The 26281-nt window shown below is 36.1% G+C and overlaps 1 protein-coding gene across 3 annotated transcripts in view; it reads left to right on the top strand.

Moving 5' to 3' along the window:
* Nucleotides 1–26281, top strand: part of tbck (TBC1 domain containing kinase) — a 65506-nt gene that overhangs the window by 20717 nt on the left and 18508 nt on the right. For all 3 annotated transcript variants that reach the window (XM_058775067.1, XM_058775076.1, XM_058775086.1), the window contains exons 22-23: nt 734–895; nt 23717–23892. In XM_058775067.1, coding sequence (XP_058631050.1) covers nt 734–895; nt 23717–23892 — 338 coding nt within the window. The remainder of the gene's footprint in view (nt 1–733; nt 896–23716; nt 23893–26281) is intronic.

Here is a 26281-nt window from a genome sequence, read left to right as displayed (position 1 = left end):
ATTTTCTTTATGGATTGTATCTAATGCACTAAAGAATAATAACAAATGGGACCTTATTATGAAGTGTTACCGTCCCTTTTTCTCCTGAAGTTGACTGGTTCCTTTTGTTCAGCTTTGTGGAATAAAACATCTTCAAATGAAGGTTGCAAAAACAGTGTTAAGATCCACTCTGTAAAACTATAGAAGGACATGCAACCTTGGCAGTAATTATAGTGATTTGCACTGTAGTAATTTATGGCACTTGGTTTGCCATGTTGAATTGTTCTGATTACATCTTTGATGATGTTAAATGCGTCAGATTTGTTATTTTTGCGTTTTCAACACAATAAGCACTGATGGACTAATTGTGCATTGTTTAATCATACACACTGTAATGTGTGGTATCTTATGGTAAAACATGCTATAATAATAATAAAATAATAATAATAAACAATAAGTTACAGATTGTTTTATGAGTAAATTTTTCTTTAAATGCACAACAAATTCACTACTTATTATACTTATGAATTACTTATTATAATTTTTTAAAAATAATAACATTACATAAATGTCTTTTTTTTTTAAATATAAATATGGATAGTTCCAGTTCTGGAATCTGAAATCAGAAATTGCACAATATAGCAACAGCCATGATACAGAAGGCCTGTTGACCATATTAATGCGCAGCTGTTACAGTGCAAAGGCTGCAAAATACACTCGTAATAAGTCATTTCTTTCCCCATTTCCTCCGCAGATGTGTTCCCCCTGCACAAGATCTTCCACCTGTGGGACACTCTGCTTTTGGGAAATTCTTCTTTCCCCTTCTGCATCGGTGTAGCTATACTACAGCAGCTGAGAGACCGTCTGCTGGCCAACGGCTTCAACGAGTGCATACTGCTCTTCTCAGACCTGCCTGGTAAGAGTCACCAGTGCACATGCACACTGAAAACATCTTTTTTTTTTTTTTTTTTTTTTTTTGTAGCATTTTATAATTTTTTCCATACTAAAGTCCATCTATAATGTTACTCAGGATTTCTTGTAGCAAAAACAGTGATTTAGTTTCTCGTGACCATTTCTGACCCGACAAGCTGTTGTTGCTGTACCTTTAAGACTTCTATATGTAAATGACATGGGTTATGTTTAGGTAAGCTCTGTGTGCCAGTATAGTTTAGACAATCATTCAACAGGCCAATTTGTTGAATATTGAATAGGCATTGATATGTCAACATGGGTGGTTGCATGCTAATGACAGTTGCCAAATTACTTGTTTTGCAGTTTGGTTAGCATAAATTTGCATTGTGGATTCATATTTCTGCATAGTACACTGAGCTTTCTTTTTCAAAAGCTTCATAGTGCATTGAGATTTTTTTTGAAAAATCCCATTCGACCCCTTCAGCTGAGTAAAGGTCCGGTTACAAAATTATGTATGAAGCACAGTTCACACAGAAATCACTTTCAAACCAAGCAGCTTTCTGTAGGTCACCGCAGCGAATACGTATGATCAACATTGGTCATTTTTTTGCATTCGCCCAAATCTGCCGATCGTGTAGATTCCTGCTGAAATTACTGGATTTCGCCCACAAAATTTCGCAGGAAACAATAAATTTGACCACACCTTAACTATATACTAGAATTATGTAGAGCAGATGCATCGTGGGAAAATCTACTTTATACTATAGAAATGCTGCGCAAAGTGCTAATAATATTTTTTTTAATAATTAATAAAAATATTTATGAAAAGAAATGTTATAATTTGCTCACCCTCGTGTTATTCCAAAAATTTATTCTTCAGCAATTGGAGTGAAATATTTGGTGAAAAACTTTGTAAATATTAGATTGAAAAAATTGTATTGCCTTGGCATCTAAATGAAATAAATAAGCTGAAGTACTAAAATGACAAAAACTGAAATAAGAAATATATAGACGCTAAATAGAAATAAATAGAAATACAAAAAAAAATTAAAAAGCACATAAAACCGATCCTGTGGTTTCCTATTGAAATAATTGGATTTCACCCTCAAAAGTTTGCAGAGAAATTATAAATTTGACTAGAATTATGTAGAGCAGGTGCATTGTGGGTAAATCCACTGAATACTATAGAAATGCTAAGTGAAGTGCTAATAATATTTTTATTAATTTAATAAAATATTAATGAGGGGGGAATTAAAATAAAATGTAAATATTTAAAAAATGAAAAAAGAAATTTTCTGAATTAATTTTTTTTTAAAGGCACATATCAAAACAGATCATGTGGATTCCTGATGAAATTACTGAATTTCACCCACAAAATTTTGCTGAGCAACGATAAATATGACTAGTATATACTAGAATTATGCAGAGCAGGTGCACTGTGGGTAAATCCTCTATATACTATAGAAACGCTGAGTTATAGTGCTGTCGTCGCTGTGGACCCAGACTTGGAAACTGCAGAGGGATGCACACTTGTCTGGTTAGGCGCACCTTGCCTCCCCTCTGTCAAACAATGTGCTTTATTCCCCGTAAGCTTCCTGACGCCGGGGCTCAGTTGGGACTTGTTTGCGATGAGCTCAGGATAAGTTATGCGGCTTATGCCGTTCTTTCCGTGTGGTATGCTGGGAGAGGCAGCTGGCACCGGCGTGGCCTGACGAGTGGCGTTCTGGTCGGGACAGCTCCGTGTGTTTCCTCTGGCATCTGCTTGCCACTATTCCCTGAGGTTGCTGTCAACACGGAGCTGCGCGCCGTGGCTGAAGTGATGGACGATGATTGAGTCTAATGTGAGGGAATTAGCTGGGAGCGTTCAGCGCTGCAGGAACGCTGATGGTGTGTACACTCAGCCACAATGCAGGGATTACTTCTCAAAATAATGTGGTAAATATCACGTTACCGTGGCAGTTGAAATCAGGACAATTTCTGAAACTTGTCGCTGTGTCTTTCAGACTAAAACTCACTGGTGTAAACAAAGGTTAGGGTTTTTGGGAAAAAAAAAGAAACTTTTGTGTGTGTACTGTGTGTGTACTGTGTGTGTGTGTACTGTGTGTGTGTGTGTGTGTGTGTGTGTGTGTGTGTGTGTGTGTGTGTGTGTGTGTGTGTGTGTGTGTGTGTGTGTGAAAAGGTAAAAAAGGCAGGAGAGCTACATTTAAATGTCTTGTTCTTATTTAATTGGCAGTAGATATGCATGCTGGTCATGCTTTCAGTTTTTCCCACCATCTGAGATAATGTCTAGTCCATTTTAGTTCTGTATACATTTAAATACATTTTTGAATCTCTTGATAAAAGAGATATAAAAACAGGACATAAAATAAAATAAAATAAAAATTACCGATTTAGAAAATAAAGATACACAACCATACATAAAGGTAGGACACCAAAAAAACAAAAAAAACAAACAAAAAACATAAATAAATAAAATTGTAATTTGTAGCTCGCAAAATTAAGTTGACTTATAGTGTCAGAGATCCTTTACATGCTTTACACATAAAAATATGAATAGTAGATTTGACTTTTTTTTTAAATAATGTGCAAATGAGACAAATACTCATCTTAGTAACTAAAACTAAAATATTAAATTGATTTCAGAAATTTGAATAAAGCTGAAATAAAAAATGTAAATATTAAATAACAAAAATTAAAAAGTCGTCTTCACAAGTAACTGAATAAGTTGAAGTACTAAAATTTCTAAAACTGAAATAAAAATCTAAATAGAAGCTAAACAGAAATATTACAAAAAAGTAATAAAAATGCAACAAAAGCACATAAGGCTTCTACTAAAATTTAAATGAAAACTGAAAATATTAATATTAATAAATACTATAATAGTATATAATATTAAAATAAGTCATATTGGTGCTGTACAAAGACATTTTATTCTACATAGAGTTTTTCTAAAATACACATTTTATTCTACCCACTGTGGCCAACATGTCAAAATCACATGACCAGCTTAGTTTTGCATTCATCCAAGTTAATGAACTGAAACACCTGAGGATCTGTTTGTTAGGTGATAGTGGCCGCAAAGAGGCTAATGCTGTTATATTAGTGGTTTGGGAAGATGAATATGAAACATAAACACTACTTATTGCACCATTAAAGCTGAAACGTGCAGCAAAAGTGACTTGTAACAGACAGTCCCATTTAAATTCTTTCAGAGACTAGGATTGTCACAAAGATGAGTATGATTTCGCAGGATGCCTGATTCTGTGCTGTCTGTCAGGTGGTAGGGATGATCCAAAAAAATTGCAAAAGAAAAGCAAAATTCTAAATAAATCAACTTAAACATCAGCAAAACCATTGCACCAGCAATCACAGAGAAATCTGTTTTAGACGTGGCAGCGATGTTCAACAGAAGCCTGTGAGACACGCCATTACTTCGTCCTGTCAGGAGACAAATATCCAGCTGGAAGCAAAGCACAAATCACATTTTGACAAAAAGAGGATCTGACTACAAGTGGCTAATAAGCATCTGTCACTGACAAGTCTGGAAATAGCTTCAGAGGTTTTACAGGACGGTCCTCTATCAGATATTGCTGAAAACTTGACAGAAGCAGAGAACACGAGGGATGCACTATGAGGTCTGATTGGTTCCTCAAGCCAGATTAACTAGTAGCGCTGTTTTAGAGTCGTCCAACTGTGTCAAAACCTGTTTATATCATGTAAATCTACTGGCCTGTAGGGTTTTCTGTAGTCTAACACTCAGCAGCATGTAGGTGACTGGATTATTAGGAATAAGCTGCCTGGGAATGTTTTTATTTTTTTATAAATGGACTAAAGCTGCTCTGACATCTATCATCCATCGTAAATCAGTGCTGTTGGATATTTTCTTCTTTGAAATAGTGCAGTACATACTGTTTGATCTCGTATTTTGTAATATTTGTTTTATTTTTGTTGTGATGACATTTTATTACCTCCTCAGGCTAACGATGTCTCAATTTTTTAAAACATGCAGATGATTTTGATTCTGTCTGTTCTTTCTGTAGTCAAATAAGGACATACAAAAATATGAGAAGGCAAAAACTTTTAAAAATGTAATTTAAAACTCATTTATAAAAAGATTTGAAAAATTTGTATTTAACGAATGTATGAAAATGTCAAGTGGGATAATAAAAAATTATATATTTATTTTAAATATATATATATTATATATAATATAAAATTCACATCTTCATTTTCACAAATTATATTATTATTATTATTATTATTTATATATATATATATATATATATATATATATATATATATTTTAGTCATTATTTTAAGTCAGATAACCTCAAATAGATGTCATATTAAGAAAACATAATTATCATAATATTATTAATAATAATAATGTCATTGTCAGAAAATCATGAAGGTTCTACAAGAGTTCTCTTTTTAATATCATTTCTTGTTTTGTTTTCAAATATTAAAATTTTAAAATCAAACTGTCACTGTTTTTAATGAGATAATAATAAAATATTACACCAATGTACTTGCAGGACATACTTCACTGAATGCAGTGAAGTACTTGAAAAGCTTTATTACCATTTCCAGAGTCTTACACCACCTTGTTATTTTCTTTACTTTAAAAAAATATCAAAATGAATTTTAAAAAAGAATCATCGTACAAGAGGTGTTTTCCAATCATTTCAGTCTCTATTAATTGCATTTTTAATGTAACTTCATAGATGGAAAAAGTTCATTGATCATTGATCCACGTGTTATGCTTCCTAGCTGTTAAATACCTTGGTTTTACCATGACTTTTAGGCATGCTACCATGGTAATAGCAATGTTTTGGGACATAGCCTGGCATAGCCTTTGTTTTTTGGGATGTAACATGGTAGTACCATAGTATTCTTTGATGTTTTTTGAAGTATTAATATCATTACTATAAAAATCACGAAATACCATGGCATGTTAAAGTACTAATCTATTATGACTGTGCCATGGTACTGCCACAGAACTTTTGCAAGGCTCAGCTAGTTGTCTAGGTGGGATTTTGTGCTTCAGAGGAAGACTTTGTGAGAATTATTTACAAACATGTCACATTATTTCTCTCGGGGAAGTCTGTAAATGTTGCCTGGGGTTTTTTGGGCATATGCAAAGCATCAGTATTCACAAAACAGGGAATTTGTTTCAAAGCAAAACTTTTGTCAGCTTACTGACTAGTAACATTATGCTGTGAAAACCCACGAACACACAGGCTCTCCGTGAATTAAACACCTTTGAAAGTTTCGCTTTTGAAGCCGTGGATGGGGCTTTTTTTCGTAGGTTGAATGGAGGTCTCGAGGGATTGGCGTCTCTTCTCTTTTCTGTCTGTAATTGTGACAGTGGTGTAATTAACACCGCGTGGGGCGGTAGTTCCTAGCGAACGCGGATGAACATGCAGACATTTATGTTTGAGAAGGTCACGGCTGTCGTTTCTTCCACCACATGCTGTTGAGTTGTGCTCCTGCCTCTAATGCATGCCTCAAATGCCTCGATTTACCTCGCATGCAACTGCGCCTGCCTCCACTGTTACTGGATCTCCCTGGCAGGTGTCCAGGATGTGGGCCGTTATCTCACATCTTGAGATTGTTTTGCTTCGTTTGTCTCCAAATCGCTCGTTTTAAATGGCTATTTCCTTTTCACAGAGGAGCGAGTGGCATTAAAAGCCATTGGAAGGAGACTGGTGTATCCAAACGGGGTGCATGTCGATACTGCTGAGATTTAGGGATTTCATTTTTCTGTTCTCTTTCGCTGGCAAGCCACATGAACAGTCTGAGGAGTTGAGGGAGAAAACTCCTTTTATAGGTAAAATATGTTTCCTTGCTGCTTACCAGCTTCTCGGTTTGCTGCAGTCTTTCAGACTTAAACGCATACACATATTTCACTGCATTAGTGAAGAGTATGCAAAATGATTTTTACTCTGACTCTCAAACCTGTTAAAATATTAGATTTAAAGCTAAACTTGATTTTTTGGTCCAAAAATTTGGTCCTTCCAAGTTGAACTACAGAACCTGCACACAAATAGTAATCAGTAGCACTTGTTCCTCCATTGAGATGTTAAATTTTTCCGGAGATCCTGCCAACATTGCACAAACATATGAATCACTGACTGTAACTGTTAATTTTTACTAAAGAGCATGTGAGTAGTGATAGAAAATGCAATTCTCCATTACCACAACGCTACAGTTGTGAATGCTTGCCATTACATTGCTATGTGGTTCCTTTGGAGTTCTAGGTGGTCTCAATTCGCTTCAATCCAGTTCATGTTTTTTATTTTTATTTTTTTATTTATCCTTTATTTTACCAGGATAGTCCCATTGAGATGCAAAATCTCTTCTTCCAGGGAGTCCTGGCCAAAATGGCAGCACAAAAAGTTTCACAATAAAACAATTACAAACACACAAATCAAACAAGTATTTTTCCCTACATTCACAACAATAATTTACTCATAGCAAATACATGTTTCCTTTAGAGTAGACCATAAAGGTTTTTTTTTTTTTTTTAAAGAGGGGAGTGTTTCCAGCATAATAACCCTCTGCAACTCGTTCCATAACGAGGGGACAAAAAAAGAGAAGGCAGTTTTGCTGAGCTCTGAAAATACTCTTGGAACATTTAAAAGAAGTTTAGCAGAAGATCTAGTGCTGTAATTACAAGTGTAAAAGGATAAAAGACTGCAGATATACACTGGTAATTTACCCAACAATGCCTTAGCGATAAACAACAGCATATGCACTTTCCTTCTTTGAAACAAAGAGGACCATCCCACCAATTCATACAATATACAATGATGAGTGCGTGAAGGAGCACTCGTCACAAAACGTAAAGCAGCATGGTATTGAACAATGTTCAATGTTCAAAAGGAAAACATTTCTTTAAGCGAAAAAGAACACTCAATTTTAGTTTTTAGATTTTAGCTTTTTTTTTTTTTAAGTTTTTCAATATGTACATAAAATCTCAGTTTGTCATCAAACCATATACCCAAGTATTTGTAACAATTTACTCTTTCAATAGATTCTCCTTGTAAAGTTAAAATAGAATGATCTGTTTCAGTACGGCAACGAGTGAAAAGCATGTATTCTGTTTTATTTGAGTTTAAAACCAATTTTAAGTTGGACGACAGTTGCAGTAACTGAAAAGATTCTTGCAAGAGCTCTATAGCTTGATTCAACGAATGTGCTACTGTGTAAATAATTGTGTCATCAGCATATAAATTAACTCTAGCTGAGGCTATCCCACAACCAATATCATTAATATAAATAGAAAATAAAACTGGTACTAAAATAGAACCCTGTGGAACACCTTTTATCGTTTTTGTTGAGTTCTTTCTGAGTTCTTTCTGACAAATAATTATTGAACCAATTCACTAAAACCTATACAACTTAGCCTCTGCAATAAAAGTTTATGATATACAGAGTCAAATGCTTTAGAGCATTGGTCTCAAACTCAATTCCTGGAGGGCCACAGCTCTGCACAGTTTAGCTCCAACCGTAATCAAACACACCTGATCCAGCTAATCGAGCTCTTCAGAATTACTAGAAACTTCCAAGCAGGTGTGAGTTGGAGCTGGTTGGAGCTAAACTCTGCAGAGCTGTGGCCCTCCAGGAATTGAGTTTGAGACCACTGCTTTAGAGAGATCTACAAATAATGCGGCACAATGTTCTTTACTATCCAAGCATTTAACAATATCATTTGTAACCAGCATAGCTGCTGTAATAGTACTATGACCTGATCTAAAGCCTGATTGAAATTCGTTTAAAACTTTTATTTTCAGTTAAAGAACTGTTTCACTTGATCATTAACAAAAGATTCAAATACTTTTACCAACACCGACAACCTACAAATCGGCCGATAATTATCCAAAATTGATGGGTCACCACCTTTTAATAAAGGAAGAACCAGTGCTGATTTCCATGTACGAGGAATAACACCTGAAGTTAAACTCAAGTTAAAAATAGAAGTGATGGGCTCTGTTATAAGATCTGCCGAAATTTAAAAAAAATAAGGTTCTATTTTATCAGACCCTTCTGATATTTTTATATCCAAATTTGATAAAACTTTATGAACTTGTGTAGCTAAAATGGGAGTAAAACTGAACAACTGAGTAGTATAACATGAAGTAACTTCCACATTTTCTTGTTCCCTTAAATTACTATAGTTGTGGGTTACTACTGCCGAAATAAAATAGCTGTTAAAAGCATTTACAATATTATCTTTATCTTTAATTATACTCTCATTTAAATTCAAATAATCAGGTAGCTTTATAGAGGTTTTTTGACCAGAAACCGATTTGGTCAATTTCCAAAAATTAGACGGATCTTTAATATTTTCATTTACCATATTTAAATAATAATCACATTTAGAGCTTTTTACTAATTTTGTACATTTGTTTCTTATTGTTCTGTAATTAATCCAGTCCATGTGATTATTAGTTTTCTTTGCTTTAGCCCATGCAGCTTCTCTTGAGGAGTCCATGAGATATGGACTCATTAAACCAGGGATTATCTCTATTTCGCACTCTAAAATCTTTTAAAAGGTGCATGTTTATCACGTAAATTAAAAGGTAATACAGATCCTAAGAGTTTAGAGATATTTTGCACACTGTAGAGGGCGGGTCAGTTTCCAGTGGTTTCTATGCAAAATTACCTTTTGTCTCAACAAAGTGTAGACACTTGTCTACAGTGTGCAAAATATCTCTAAACTCTTAGGATCTGTAATACCTTTTAATTTACTTCTTGTAAGAATGAGACCATTGTACCAGACGCCCTGAGACAATTCAAATGATACCAAACAGAGTGGAGGGAAGGATGGGTGAGGGGAAGGAAGGGGATGAAAAGGAACTGATGCATGTGTGAGAGAGGCGTTTTCCCGCATTTTCTCTCTGTGGGATGTGGAGACAGTTGTCTGTATGTTAATACACCGTGTTGGTGTTGTCCATCTCAGAAGTTCAAAGTGTCTAAGGTTCTGTAATTCTTACATAGTCAAGAAAGTGCTTTTAAAATACTCCCATGCTAAATCAACATCAGGTATCTGTGAGACACTGTATAAATCACTATTATAAATATCTTGCAAAAAAGCTTGCTCATTAAAATATTTAAATTGTTGTTTCAAAATAAAACGAGGTATGCCCTTTGGAATCCTACAGTTTCTCACACAAACCACAAGACAATGATCACCAACATCGTTACAAAAAACACCTACTGCAGAAAATTTATGAGGAGCATTAGTTAAAACGACATCAAGTAGCATAGATTTATTTGGATCTTTGTGATTTAACCATGTGGGTAAATTTATCAATTGCTCCAAACAAAAAGATATAGCGCTTTTCACGATGCACATCGTTGCAAAGCAGCTTAGCAGAAAATTAATGTTTCTAAAGGAACAAGGATTCGAAAATGTTATGATAAAAATATCATAAAGGAACAAATTCGAATTCTAAAATGTTATGATGAAAATATCATAAAAGGATTGCATATGCACTATATTCCAAATCTTTAGGAGCTGTGCAAGAGCTTTTTGCGTTGAGCAGACTGACATTTAAGATGTTCTGCATTGATGACATATGCTACTTCTGTTGTGGTGTTGCGGAATGTGCTTACAATAAGTGGTTATGTAAAAATAATGTATTTTGTTTGTATTTTATTATGTTAGTTTCTCACCAAGCATCTGAGGGTATTTACCTTTTTATATTTATGCTAAGAAATGTATGCTGTATTGAAACTGTACATTTTTATTAATTTGTGTGAATTTTTCTAGGAGTCCAACCCATGATCTTGGCACCATGCTGTACTGTTTGAGCTTCAGGAAATTAAAATAAAAATAAATATAATTTTTTTTTTGTAATGTATGAGAAGTAGTGCTGTCAAAGTTAACGCGTTAATGACTTTTTTCCCTTTAAAAAAGCGCCCAAACCTTATACTGCCGCTCGCGAGCGCGACGTCTCGCGCTCCCCTTTCTCTCTCTCTCTGCATCTGCTCAGTTTCTGTTCAGCGCTTTAATTCAGTTAAACACAGATATTATGTTGTCTCTCTAATTTTACATGCAAGTATAGCCGAAATCACAGCACAGCTGTTGTCTTTGTCTTATGTGTATTTGATTTCATCAGACGATGGTGCGATTATCATGATTTTTTTTGTGCAGATTAACATCTTGGAAGGGAGAGCTGGTTATGTTGTCTTAATGGATCGCGTTTCAGTCATTATTTCATATTCATTCAACAGAAACGGTAACATATACCAATGAAAACAGTTTTATTGAGAATTTAGCTTCATCTAAATACAGTATGTGGGCACAGAGAAGGAAACAAATTTAATAATAAATAATAAATGTACATTTTGCATGTTCAGAAGAAGAGCTGCCCTGTCATGCAAAAATGTAAACAGGTTAGTGTAAGTAAATTGCTCAGTGCAAAGAAAGAGAAGTAATGGGAACCTGGTATTTCTTTTTTCATGTGTCTAATAGACATGAACTAGTTATTTGAAAAACATCTATGACCTTTGAAACATGTCTTCATGCTCTATGTTGACTATGGTTTCAATAATAATAAACATACATTTGCATAAAGCATCTATATTTATCCATGCCCATGTTAATTAGAGTATTAAAAACTTAAAGTATTCATTTAAGGTACATTTAGAACAAATAAAAATGTGCAATTAAGTTGCGATTAATAGCAAGTTAACTCATGACAATCATGCGATTAATCACGATTAATTTTTTTAAAATCGATTGACAGCCCTAATTTGTATATTAAATATATTTATATATAACAAATTATATAAATATATACATGTAAATATTTTCAAAATATATACTGTATGTGTGTGTATTATGAAAAAATAGCACAATTAAAATATTTTAACACAGTTAACGCACTGGCCCGCCCCCAGACCTGTACATCATCTTACATTTCATACAGTTGACTGTTGATAAATATGATGCAGGGCAACAACTCCATAAATGCAGTTATGCCCTAGAATTCAAGATATTGGTGCAAAAATGCCCCTTTATGCGTTTTTGTCTCATATTTAGCCTGTATCATGATATGATAAGCTATATCACACGAGCAGATCAATATCACATGAGTGTTTGTCCCGAATATCATGAGTTGAAATGTGATTTTATACAACAGTTCAGTAAATAAGAAGTTGATATTGTGTTATATTTTAAACATGATATTATGTGTTTTTGCTCAATTTTGCAGATAACATAATTACCTATAAAGCCACAGCAGAACTATTGTGTGTCTCCGAGCAACGCAGCGGTGTTTAGTTTCTGAATGAATCTGCGTTTTGAACGAATCGTGTGAACCAATGATTCAAAGACTCATTAATAAAGAGAGCCGTTTACTTCATCCCTGAATGAATCAGCCGTTTGAATGAATCGAATGAAGACATTTACTGCCACCTCAAACCTGAATGACTTACTTTCTTTTGTGGAACATAAAAGAAGGTATTGTGAAGACTGTTGCTAACAAAGCTGTTTTGGTTACCAGTTACTTTCATTACATGAACATGAACAATTTATTTTTTTTATTTTTTGAGCAATATTGAATCCAATTAGGGTCAGTTAGACCCGGAACATAACAATCATACACAGAATTTTATAATAAAAATTTAAATGGTGTTTTTTCATATATTTTTTAAGGTTACAAGCTTTAGTTACTATTAATTGTAATTGAATGGCAAAATTGACCAGCACAGTCTTCAAAAAAAGAAAAAAGAAGAGGGGTTTGGAAAGACATGTGGGTGAATAAATGATGACATATTTTCTTTTAGTTTATTCAAATCCCTGATCCCAAGTATAAGCAATACTGTTGTAATAAAGGTACTTGCCATGGAGAAGCAGCTCAGTTTTAGTTATATTAATGCTTCCCCAGAATCTCATTTTACACTGTTCACTTTAAAGTGCATTATTCATTTATGCCCATAGCATTCAATAAGACATTTTTGTATTGAGACTTTAAGCACCGTCATCATATTCCTCTGTCCTAACATGTTTGTTTGACCCACTTGTTGCTACATGACTGTGTTTACTTTACACACTGTTAGCACTAAATATAGAGTTGGTGAATCAGTGCCTTGTAATTCCTGCCTCCTGTACACAAACGTCTCAACTTGTTAATAGCATGTTACCAATTTTTTTTTTTTTTTTTCTCACGCAGGTTACAAATTAAACCATAGAGACTGGGTTTGTATATGTCACTGATTGTTTTGTTTTGGCCACAACTGCAGACATCCTTTTCGGTTGCACAAAAGCAAGTTATATTTCATTGGAGAAAAGTCGTGGAGGTGAATTTTCCTCCTCAGTCTTTTTTCATTCCCACATATAGAGGTTTTAGCTAACTGCTATCACGTTTATCAAGGGCATTTTTTCTTTTGGAAACTGTGGGCTGGAAAACGATGGCAGTGATGAAATGTATTCATGAGCCGATAGGTATTAAATGGCCCAGGTTCACTCTCTTTGCACTTCGTCATTATTTTGTAGACTCTGAATGGACATGCTAACATTAATCTGTTCTGTCAAGAGAAGCCATGAAGCTGTGTGGCTGATAGGTAGGATATGATAGATAATGATTGCAGTATTCACTCAAAAATAAATCTCAAAAATATAATATTTCTGCATAAATATGACCTTCAGATAAAAGACCCACACTCACTGTTCTAATTTGTATTTTGCAACAGAGCAATGGACAATCAAACTTTTCAGCAACAAGCCTTCATCAGTGAATCATACAATAGCATTTCCCACAAGAGTTTTGTAAAAAATGCTTAAATATGACCCATAGCATCATCAGATTTTCACAAAAATCTTGAAAGTAGACAAAGAGAACCAAATTAAATATTTTCTTTGTCATTTATTTCTTCAGCAAAATGACCCAATATTGCATATCTGTGAGTGTCAAAAGTATGTGAATCTCTAGGATTAGCATTTAATTTGAAGGTGAAATTAGAGACCATCTATGCAGAGGTGTTTTCAGTCAGTGCAGTGACAATCAAGTGTCAGTGCCTGCTCTGTTTTATTTAAAGAACTGGGATCTATCAAAGTTTGATCATGTTTGTGGAAGTGAATCATGACACGAACAAAGGACCTCAGAAAAAGGGTTGATGTTGCTCATCAGGAAAAGGTTACAAAGCTATCTCTGAAGAGTTTGGACTCCACAAATCCACAGTCAGACAGATTGTGTACAAATGGAGGGAATTTGAGACCGCTGTTAACTTCTCTAGGAGTGGTCCACCAACAAAGATTACTCCAACAGCAAGGCATGTAATAGTCGGCAAGGTTGCAAAAGACTCCAAGGTAACTTCAAAGCAACAGGAGGACACTGAGGAACCATGGTCTGCAGTCTGCAGTTTGCTAAAGATCATGTGGACAAGCCAGATGGCTATTGGAGAAATGGTTAATGGACGGATGAGACCAAAATAGAACTTTTTGTTTTAAATGAGAAGCTTTGTTTTGAGAAAGGAAAACACTGCATTCCAGCTTAAGAATCTTATCCCATCGGTAAAACATGGTGGTGGTGGTAGTAGTAATATCATGGTTTGGGCCTGTTTTGCTGCATCTGGGACAGGACGGCTTGCCATTATTGATGGAACAATGAATTCTGAATTATACCAGCAAATTCTAAAGGAAAATGTCTGGACCTCTGTCCGAGAACTGAGTCTCAAGAGAAAGTGGGCCATGCAGCAAGACAAGGACCCCGGGCACACAGAATGTCCAAGTCAAAGTCCAGACCTTAATCCATTTGAAATGTTATGGAAGGAGCTGAAGCAAGCAGTTTATAAACCCACCAACATCACAGGGTTGAAGTGGTTCTGCACTAAGGAATGGGCTAAAACTCCTACGAAATGTTGTGCAGGACTGATAAGCAGTTACAAGAAATGTTTAGATGCAGTTATTCCTACAAGAGGGGGTCACACAAGATACTGAAAGCAAAGATTCACATACTTTTGCAACGCACAGATATGTAACACTGGATAATTTTCCTGAATAAATACATGACAAAGAAAATATTTTTTGCCTCATTTGTTTGATTGGGTTCTCTTTGTCTACTTTCAGGACTTGTGTGAAAATCTTATGATGTTTTGCGTCATATTTATGCAGAAATATAGAAAATTCTAAAGGGTTCACAAACTTAGCAGCACTGTATATATTTATATCAAATAAATTAAATATCAAATTTGGTCTATTTTGGAATAAATATTTGGTCCCACTTTATATTAGGTGGCCTTAACTACTATGTACTTACATTGAAATTAATAATTTGATACAATGCACTTATTGTGTACATGCATGTTTTTACATTGTACTTATATATTTAAAAGTACCTATATGTAATTACATCTGTAATTAATTTCTGTAATTACATTTATAGTTACACTGTTGACCCATCCCTTACACTTTAACCCACCCTTAAACCTACCCATACCACCAAACCTGTCCCTATAACCTTACCCATATCCCACCTCAATAGCAGCAAAAGTGATTTGAAATACAATATGATCACAATAAGTACATTGTACTTATTTTTTGATGTAAGTACATAGTAGTTAAGGCCACCTGATATAAAGTGGGACTAAATATTTTATAGGTTTCTTTCCCTCTACCATTCAAATGGTTTTGTTTTTCAGCAAGGATTCATTAAATTGATCATAAGTGACCGTTAAGATAATCTATTTAAAAATAAAAAACATGTTACAAAAAATTTCTATTTCAAATAAATTGTTCTTTTTTCATTTTCTATTCATCAAAGAATCCGGAAAAAATGGATCATGGTTTCCACAAAGATAGTAAGCAGCACAACAGTTTTCAGCAGTGATAATGATAAGAAATATTACTTGAAAACCAAATATTAGAATGATTTAAAGGGTCATGTGACACTGAAGACTGGAGTAATGATGCTGAAAATTCAGCTTTGCATCACAGGAATAAATTACATTTTAAAATATATTTGAATAGAAAATGGTCATCTTAAATTGTAATAATATTTTTTTTTTGTGTATTTTAATAAAATAATTACAGCCTTGGTAAACATAAGAGGCTTCTATCTTACGGACCCCAATCTTTTGAACATTAATGTATATTGCTTTTGTTTGTTTTTCAACATTTTGACTTTGCTACGGATCAGTGCAGAAACTGTTTAATTTCATAATATAAATTCTGTCTGCTTGTTCATTCTGATAAAAGTCTTTAACCACAAGATTCAGTTATTCACGAGATACCCTTCCAAAAATTTACTATGATAACCATTGTTTGCAAAATATCATAGCTATTACAGTTATTATGACTACAAGCATAATAATAATCTCTATTCCATACCCATATAGGGCTGATTTCACCCCTCCAACCGTGTCGGATGACTTCAGGAGAATTTAGTAGTCTGTCATTTAGTTCTTATCCCACTTTCCCACTGAATCCCGATCACTCCTTCATGCATGTATATTTCATGCCATCTGAAAGTCTGAATAACGTCTGCAGCTAATATTGTGAAAGCTGTGTTTATAAAGATGAGATATGGAATGCATAGCCAAATCTGTCTTTCGATTACATGATATTTGTCTTGGCTACACTGGGAATACTGTGCCGGAAGGTGGTGGCGTTTCATGCAACATTCATGCAATGTGACTGAATGTCTTTACTCATTCCTTCCGTGCCACTGTGTAGGGTGGGGATTCGAGAGCGGTATGGATTGAATGTGGGACACACATGTGGGAAGTCAAGGACCCCTGGTGCATGCGCTGTTCGGTTCGATTGGGAGGATGTTATATTAGAGTTATGGCAGAGGTGACGAGTCTTCGTAATTATGATGTGCGCGTGTCTCGAACCTCCAGATCCGTCTGTCGTTCTTCATCTCTGCCTGTAGATTTGGGTCAGTGGAAGGCGGGACGGGGAGGTGATGGTTGGAGGAGAGGTGGATCGTCTGTCACAATCTCTAATGCACTGACTGATTGGTGCCTCATCTCTCATGCTGTTTGCATTCATTCTCCTTCTCCTCTCTCTATTCCAAAGCCTTGCTTGCTATCTTAACTGGAAAAGAGCCTCATAGGTGACTGATTTGAAACACATCACATAGACAGAATCTCTGTGTGCCATACAAATAGCAATTCTCACACAAAGCATACTCAACTCACATGAAAGATCTAGATGTAAAAATCACATTCATTTTCTGCATTGAGTATTATTTTTGGTAAACAAATTTTAAGTCAGACTTAACATGAACACTGAGATTCAATGGTATATATTATGTAGCATTTATGTACCATATATAATGTTAAAAAAAACATTTGTTTTTTTTGTTTTTTGCTAACTTTATCTTCATCAAAGAATACTGAAAAAAATGTATCATGGTTTCCACAAAAATATTAAGCAGCACAGTTTTCAACTTATAGAAGTTCATAATAATGAAATGTTTTTTGTTTTTGTTTTTATAACAGAATCAGCATTTTAGAGTGAGTTATGAAAGATCATGCGACATATTTTATTAAATAAAACTATATGTATACTAAAATAGAAAGGCTATTTTAAATTAAATATTAAGAATTAATTAAATATGTCTCAGTATTGCACTTTTCCTGTATTTGTTGTTAAATAAAAACACTAGTGCTGTCAAACGATCAATCGCATCCAAATAAAAGTTTTTGTTTACATAATATGTGTGTGTATACTGCGTCTATTTATGATTTTTATATATAAATACAAAAACATGCATGTATATATTTTAAGAAAAATGTTGTTTATATATTAAATATATTCATATATAATATAAAATATAAGAATATAAATATATAAATGTATATGCATGTAAATATTTTCCAAATATATACTGTATGTGTGTGTATTTATAGATACATAATAAATATACACAGTATACATACATATATTATGTAAACAAAAACTTTTATTTTGGATGCAATTAATCGCGATTAATCGTTTGACAGCACTAAAAAACACACAAAATGTATATCTGTGTGTGTGTGTGTGTGTGTGTGTGTGTGTGGATATACAGTGCCCTCCAAAAGTATTGGAACAGTGAAGACAAAATTGTTCTGTTGGCTGTGGAGTCAAGACATTTGCAAATATGATGAAAAGATGAATATGAGACAAAACTACAGAATGTCACATTTTACTATTAGCCGTTTCAACACATACATGTTTTACCAAATAAAAAGAACAGCACTTTTAGAGTTCATCCTACTCATTGATGTGAGCATAAGTATTGGGACAGATGAACATAAGGCAGATATAAAAGATTAAAAGCTATTATTTAGTTGCAGATCCCTTGCGCACAATCACAGCAGTGAGTCTGTGACCCATAGACATCACCAGACTCTTGGTCTCATCCTTTGAAATACTTTTCCCAGCCTTTAATGCAGCCAATTCCAATTGTTGCTTGTTTTGGGGAGTTTCTGCCTTTACTCTCCTCTTCAGCTGGTGAAATTCATGTTCAATCGGATTTAAATCTGGAGATTGACTTGGGCAATCCAAGACTTTCCATTTCTTTGCCCTTATAAATTCCTTGACTGAACTGGAAGGGTGTTTTGGGTCATTGTCCTGATGCAATATGAAGCACTTCCCAATGAATCTGGTGGCATTTTCTTGTCTTGAATATTGGTAGGCAAGATGGTTTTGTACTCTTCCAAATTCATTCTGCTACTGTCATCATACGTTAAGTGAAGTCATCAGTAAAGTTGAGAGGGCCTGTTCCAGAGGCAGCCATGCATGCCCATGCCATGCCATGCCACCACCTCCACCATGCTTTACAGACGAAGCTGTATGCTTGGGATCATTGCAGTTCACTTTTTTCCTCCACATTTTTGCTTTCCCATCACTTAGATAAAGGTTCAACTTTGTCTCATCGGTCCATAAACACAGTTCCAAAACTCTTCTGGCTCACCTTTGTGCTTTTTTGCAAACTCTAATCTTGCCTTTCTATTTTTGGAGCTGGTCAGAGGTTTGTATCTTGCTGTGTAGCATCTGTAATTCTGTGTCAAAGTCTCCTGAGGACAGTAGATCGTCAGAGAATCACGTCAGCTTTCTGGAAGTTGTTGGTGATTTTACAGACACGTCTTTTAGGGTTCATTTTCACAGCTTTTATGATTTGTCTGTCAACAACTACTGTTGTTTTCTCAGCCGATCAGGTAGTTGTTGGTTGCTGGTGTCGCTGGTGGTTTCCAAACTCTTGATTTCTCCATGCCCTTTGTTTTTGCTATAGCTCTAATTGACTTCCTCTTTTCTTTTTTCCTGGTTTGTGTGTGTCATCATCGAATGCAAGATTCAGAATGCAGAAGTAATGGATATAACTGATACGACACATTCCCTGCTTTTAATATCTGAAGAATTAATGCAACACAGCTGATCACTTAGAAAGACTTGTGAGGCAATACTTATGTTCCAGTACGTATGCTCACATCAGATCGAGGGATGAAACTCTAAAAGTGCTGAATTTCTTAGCTGGTAAAACATCTGTGTGTTGAATCACCCAATAATAAAATGTGACATTCTGTAGTTTTGTCTCATATTCATCTTTTAATCATATTTGTAAATGTCTTGACTTCACAGCCAACAGAGCAATTTTGTCTTCACTGTTCCAAATACTTTTGGAGGGCACTGTATATATATACAGTGGGGGAAATAAGTATTCAACACTTGAACAATTTTTTTATTAAACACATTTCCAGTGCAGCAATTCACATGAAATTTTGACCAGATGTTGGTATTAACTCAAGAAATATACACAGATAAAGAAATCATAAAATTACAATCCATAAAAAAGTTATATTTAATGAAGTGAAATAGGAGAAGAAAAAAGTATTGAACACACAAAGAAAAAGAAGTACACCAAGGCAAGACAAATCAAGACAACAGCTGATTTCACTAATTAGTTCAACCTCCTATTTGTGCAAATTAGAATCAGCCAGGTTATTGCAGGTTAATCAGTTAGAAAAAGCCTTACCCACCTCTGAATGCAAGTACACAAACATCTCATGATGGGTAGAGGCAAAGAGCTGTCCCAAGGACCTTTGCAACAAGATTAGGCCCTTTCACACCACAGGAATCTTTTCATAGTACCCGAACTAATTGTGGAACTACCCACTTTTTGGCGTGTTCGCACCACGGGAACTAGGAACTGTTTTAGTTCCCGGAACTCCGCTTGAGGAACTAATGGCGCTTTTCCACTGCATGGTACGACTCGGCTCGGCACGGTACGGCACGGCTCAGTTCGGCTCGGTTTGCGTTTCCACTGCAGTTTAGTACCGCTTTAGAGTGGGCGGGATTATTCACGTGTCGTTATAGTTGTGCCGCCTCTACTGCCGTGACATCATCGTAATCGCGCCAAAAACAAACACACAACAATGGAGCATATCGACAGAATGGTGTTCTTCATTCTCGGCATGTGGATGTTTTTAACAGCAAGACGTCGCCCCATCAAGCTCTCGCTGGATCCGCTCCTCGGCTATCAACGAGAGGAACGTCTGTACTTCCTCAGCAGACCACGAAACAGCCATTTTTTGGTTGATACAAACAAAAGTTGCGACCGATCCTTTGCTGGCTGTGCTGATTTAAATCTAGCGGGTCTGTTGTGTCTCACGTCGCAAGTTCAGTGACGCAGTAATGACGATTTTCTCCGGCCAATCAGTGATCAGCAGAGTTTACACGTCACGTTTTGGTAACGGTACGGTTCGCTTGGAACCTCGGCCGAGGTGGTACTAAAAAAAGTACCAGGTACCAGGTACCGTACCCAGTGGAAAACCCCCCAAAAGTGAGCCGTACTGAACCGTACCGTGCCGTACCATGCAGTGGAAAAGCGCCATAAATTAGCTCCTACTTCAGAGTAGGGTCTAAAACAGTTCCATAGGAACTATCGTGACGTAAGTGTACGCTGATTGGCTAAACGCGTACGGAAACACCCTCACCCGCCATGGTTTAAAACGCCGTGTAAACACATACTGTGTAAACATCGCATCAACTTATATTTCGCAAGAATGGAGAACAGCGATAGATGGACAGACGCTGAAGTGCAGGCACTTTTGAACATTTTGAACTTCTTTCCAATCTTTCAGTCGCTTGACGTATAAGTTACGTCGACATTCCATGTCCATTATTGTGAACCCCGCAAGACACAACAAAAACACAGCTCTGATCACAGTGTCCTCCATCCTCCTGTTGTTAACGTTATTCTTCTTTGTTTTCGTTGTTGAACGCCGCGCACAAATGACGTTGCTGTCGACCGGCTTACGTCACTTCTTAGTACCCACTGTCGGTGCGAATGCAACCCTTTAAATGGTACTGGGAAATAGTTCGCGTAAAATAGTCCCAGTACTTTAGTACTGTACTTTTAGTTCTGGAACTAAAGCGGTGGGAAAGGGGCTATTGTTGTGCTGCATAAAAATGGTAGTGGTTACAGACGGATTTCACAACTCCTAAATGTTCCTGTAAGCACCATCGGGTCCATTATATGCAAGTGGAAAGAAAGAAACTCCACCATCAACCTGCCACGCAAAAGAGCTCCTCGAAAGATTTCTGATCAGGGAGTCAGAAGGTTAATCAGAAGAGTAATCCAAGAGCCAAGGACCACTCGGAAAGAGCTACAGGGAGACTTAGAAGCAGCAGGTACAGTTGTCACAGAGAAAACTATAGGCAATGCACTCCACCGCCACGGCCTCCATGCACGCTCACCTCGGAAGGCTCCATTTTTGAAGAAAAGGCATGTTGAAGCTTGTTTGATGTTTGCTATAAAACGTATGGACAACCCTGTGAATTACTGGGAGAATGTAGTCTCGTCAGACGAGACAAAAATTGAACTTTTTGGCAATAATACCACACGCCATGTTTGGAGGAGAAATGGCTCTGCGCATGACCCTAAAAATACCATACCAACAGTGAAGTTTGGAGGTGGAAGCATCATGGTATGGGGCTGTTTTTCTTCTCATGGTACTGGCAGAATCCATGTTATTGAAGGGAAGATGAATGGAGCCATGTACCGGGAAATTCTTGAGGTGAATCTGTTACCATCCGCCAGGATGATGAGGATGAGACATGGATGGACATTCCAGCAGGACAATTATCCAAAACATACTGCAAAGGAGACTCGGAATTGGTTCCAGAAGAAGAAAATAAAGTTGTTGGAATGGCCCAGTCAATCACCAGACTTAAACCCAATAGAGAATTTATGGAAGGAACTGAAGATCAAGATTCACAAGAGGGCCCCGCGGAACATTCAAGATTTGAAGACAGTCTGTTTAGAAGAATGGACCAAAATCCCACCTGCACACGATTAGTTTGTTCATACAGGAAGCGTCTTGAAGCTGTTATTGCAAACAAAGGCTTTTCCAGGAAGTATTAAGTATAATCTCAGTTAGTGTGTTCAATACTTTTTTCCTGTGTCATTTCACTTTATTACACATAACTTTTTTTATGGATTGTAATATTCAATATTTTTTCTCTGTGTAAATTACTTGAGTTAATACCAACATCTGGTCAAAATTACATGTGAATTGCTGCACTGGAAATGTGTTTAATAAAACATTTGTTCAAGTGTTGAATACTTATTTCCCCTACTGTATATATACAGTATATATTTAGAAAAAAAACCTGCAAATAATTTTTGGGTATTTTTTCACTCTGCTTGTCACAACATTATGGGACTGTATATGTGATGCCTTTTGGAGCTTTCACATTTTCTATAATGGCATTAAATGCTTTCTAAGTAGGTAACCCTTTTTTAATTTTTTTTATAAAGCAGAGCTTCTCTTTCTCTCTTGCCTGTATTAGTTCAGAGGACAGTAATCACAGCCTCTCAGTGAAAGTCCAGTGTTTATAATCCAGTATTCAGATCATATCCTCTTAAATAAAATGAAGCTGTCACACTCGGCTTGATTTAAATAGTAGGCCAAGCATGCTAAACCACTTCATTAGGGATACTTTTTTTTTCGCTAACAGGATAGAAAGTGAGTGAGACAGCCAGGAAAGGATTCCTGATTTGTTTATATCCATGTGAATCCCTGTTACTTTAATCTCCGGTTTAAGGCGCATGGCTCAAGAAAGCTGGCTTTGCATTTGAAGGAAGCAGTTGAATCTCCTCTTCTTCTCTTCATCTGCGGCTGGGAGAGTGTGAATGAAGTGTTGATGTCTTCGCTGAGTTTGTTTGTGACTGAATGAAGCATTGGCAGGGAGTCGGAGTCTTTGGATCAGCCGGAGGGCAGCTCTCTGGAGAGGCTTTCCAAGGTCATCCAAGGTTAATTAGACGGAAGTTATACAGTCTGTGATTCTCCTGCGGCTTTGCCAAATGAGCACAAAGTTGCTGTTCTTAGCGCTCTTAAGATATTTAAATTTCCCGTAACTGCAAGTGCTAGATTCAATAGCTTAAGACTTGCTTGTCTTAATGAAATAGCCGTCACTCTCTTAAAGCACAATTTGTGCTTTACATCACTACAGATGCATTTTGTTTCCACAAAAATATCAAGCAGCACAAATGATTTTAACACTGATAATAGTAAATGTTTCTTGAGCATCAAATCAGCATATTAGAATGATTTCTGAAAAATTATGTGACACTGAAGCCTGGAGTAATTAAAAATTCAGCATTGCATGGCAGGAATAGATTACATTTTAAAATGTATTCAAAGAGGAAACAGTTATTTAAAACTGTAATAATATTTTACAATATTACTTTTTTTACTGCATTTTTTTAAGAAATAAAAGCATAATAGATTCTGTCAAAAACCTTTTTTTATTTAACCAACCCCAAACTTTTGACTGGTAGTTTATGTAGTGACATTTCTCTCTTTGCTGTTTTGCATTCAGAGATCGACATTGAACGCTGCGTCCGAGAATCCATCAACCTCTTCTGCTGGACTCCTAAAAGTGCCACTTATCGCCAGCATGCCCAGCCAAACAAACCTGCCAGTGACAGCTACAGCTTCGGGAAAACACCTTCCTATTACTCTTCAGAATATCAAGACCTGACCAAAACGGACCTGGTAAGTGTCCCGAATCAACTTTTGACCTTTGAGTACCTCGGCTCCGTAATCAGTCATCTCAGAAAGAGGGTTGGCTTGTGGCATTAGGATGCATTTCAGAAGATTATTTAATGTGACCGAGCCTTATAGTGGAGAAGGACCAACAAATACTCTTCCCATGTAAGAGTTAAGGAGAAACTCTTCTTCTCTCTTATATTACTGTCATGAGAGTGGTTGCTATTAAAGATATAAAGGTAAAACCCTAAACAACAGAGTGACCTTTATTACAGTAATCGCCTTCGACATCTTGCTAAGTTCCTTTTGCCCTTTTGGGACTTTAAAGACAGCCGTGTACTGAGAGCTGAAGTCAGAGCGTATGAAGGATGGAGCCAATTACCCACTGCTAATCAAATGATCCATGAAGGTTTGCGGTCAGAAGAGTGGTGAATTTAGCCACTGATGATTTCAGCCGCCCACTGTTCATTTCCTAATGAGATGCTTTAGCTCGCTAGTAAACACTCCAGTGCCAAGGGAAACTGGAAGACCTTAAATAGTCGAAATATGTGAGGTTTTATTTAAATTGTGTAGGCATGTTCACAATGAGTCTAAATAACATCAAAGTATGGAATATTTGCGAACTAGTGCATCAAGATATTATGATCTAAATTTTTATTGTTGTCTGAATAAGTTTGGATACCTGAAAAAAATCGACCTACATTAGATTCTGAATTTAAAGGGACAGTTCGCCCAAAAATGAAAATTCATGTTTTTGTTTTTTTTGGTTTTTTTACCTGTCGTTCCAAACCTTTAAAAAAAAATGTTCATAGAACACAAAAGTTAATATATATATATATATATATATATATATATATATATATATATGCCCATACATTGGAAGTCTGTGTGCTGTTTTGGTCATGTTGTTTTGGACCCCACTGGCTTTCATTGTATGGAAAAAAACAGCTGAAACCATCTTCAAAATATCTTCTTTTGTGCTCTGCAGAAGAAATCAAGTTATACATGTTTGGAACGACATGAGGGTGGGTAAATGAGGGCAGACTGTTCATTTTTGGATGAACTATCACTTTTTTGTGCTCTAGTTGAATAGGTCATAGAAAGACATAAATGCACCAATACATCACATCCTTCAGGTGTTGTCTGTTGTTGAACAGGTTGAAAATTTGGAGGTCATAATTTAGATTTCAGCTCAGTTTCTTTATCATTTCCAACATGTTACTGCGGGAATTTCAGCTACATTTGTTCTGGCTGTCTGCAGTTTCTTTCTGCTAAAAACTCTCACATGTAGGCTACAGGCATCAGTTGACCTCAATTGGCTCGAATGCCGCCATTAATTTGTCAAAGTATGTCCTAATGCATGTGAGAGTTCAGCCTTTACCCATAAATATTCCATCCTCTGCTCTCATCCAACCTTTCCGATGACCTAACCTTCTGATTGTGCTCGTTATTCTTCCTGTCATATTATGAAAATCTCCTGCTTGACATATACTAAAGACCAAAGGTAATACGAAGACTTTTCATATTCTTTTAAACACTTTTAAACACACATGACTACTATGTAAGTACTGTCATTGAGAAATCTCTCTCTATAAAATGTTTGTGTGTGTGTGTGTGTGTGTGTATATATACAGGTGCTGGTCATATAATTAGAATATCATCAAAAAGTTGATTTATTTCACTAATTCCATTCAAAAAGTGAAACTTGTATATTATATTCATTCATTACACACAGACTGTAATTTTAATTTTTAATTTTGATGATTAGAGCTTGATTGAAAGTCAAAAATCAGTGTCTCAAAATATTAGAATATTACTTAAGACCAATACAAAGAAAGGATTTTTAGAAATCTTGGCCAACTGAAAAGTATGAAAATGAAAAGTATGAGCATGTACAGCACTCAATACTTAGTTGGGGCTCCTTTTGCCTGAATTACTGCAGCAATGCGGCGTGGCATGGAGTCGATCAGTCTGTGGCACTGCTCAGGTGTTATGAGAGCCCAGGTTGCTCTGATAGTGGCCTTCAGCTCTTCTGCATTGTTGGGTCTGGTGTCTCTCATCTTCCTCACATATTCTCGATGGGGTTCAGGTCAGGCGAGTTTACTGGCCAATCAAGCACAGTAACACTATGGTCATTGAACCAGCTTTTGGTACCTTTGGCAGTGTGGGCAGGTGCCAAGTCCTGCTGGAAAATCAAATCAGCATCTCCATAAAGCTTGTCAACAGAAGGAAGCATGAAGTGCTCTAAAATTTCCTGGTAGATGGCTGCATTGACTGTGGACATCAGAAAACACAGTGGACCAACACCAGCAGATGACATGGCAGCCCAAATCATCACTGACTGTGGAAACTTCACACTGGACTTCAAGCAACATGGATTCTGTGCCTCTCCACT

This window comes from Onychostoma macrolepis, chromosome 01 (assembly GCF_012432095.1).
Source record: "Onychostoma macrolepis isolate SWU-2019 chromosome 01, ASM1243209v1, whole genome shotgun sequence".
Classification (NCBI taxonomy): domain Eukaryota; kingdom Metazoa; phylum Chordata; class Actinopteri; order Cypriniformes; family Cyprinidae; genus Onychostoma; species Onychostoma macrolepis.
This window is presented reverse-complemented; position numbering and strand designations above follow the sequence as displayed.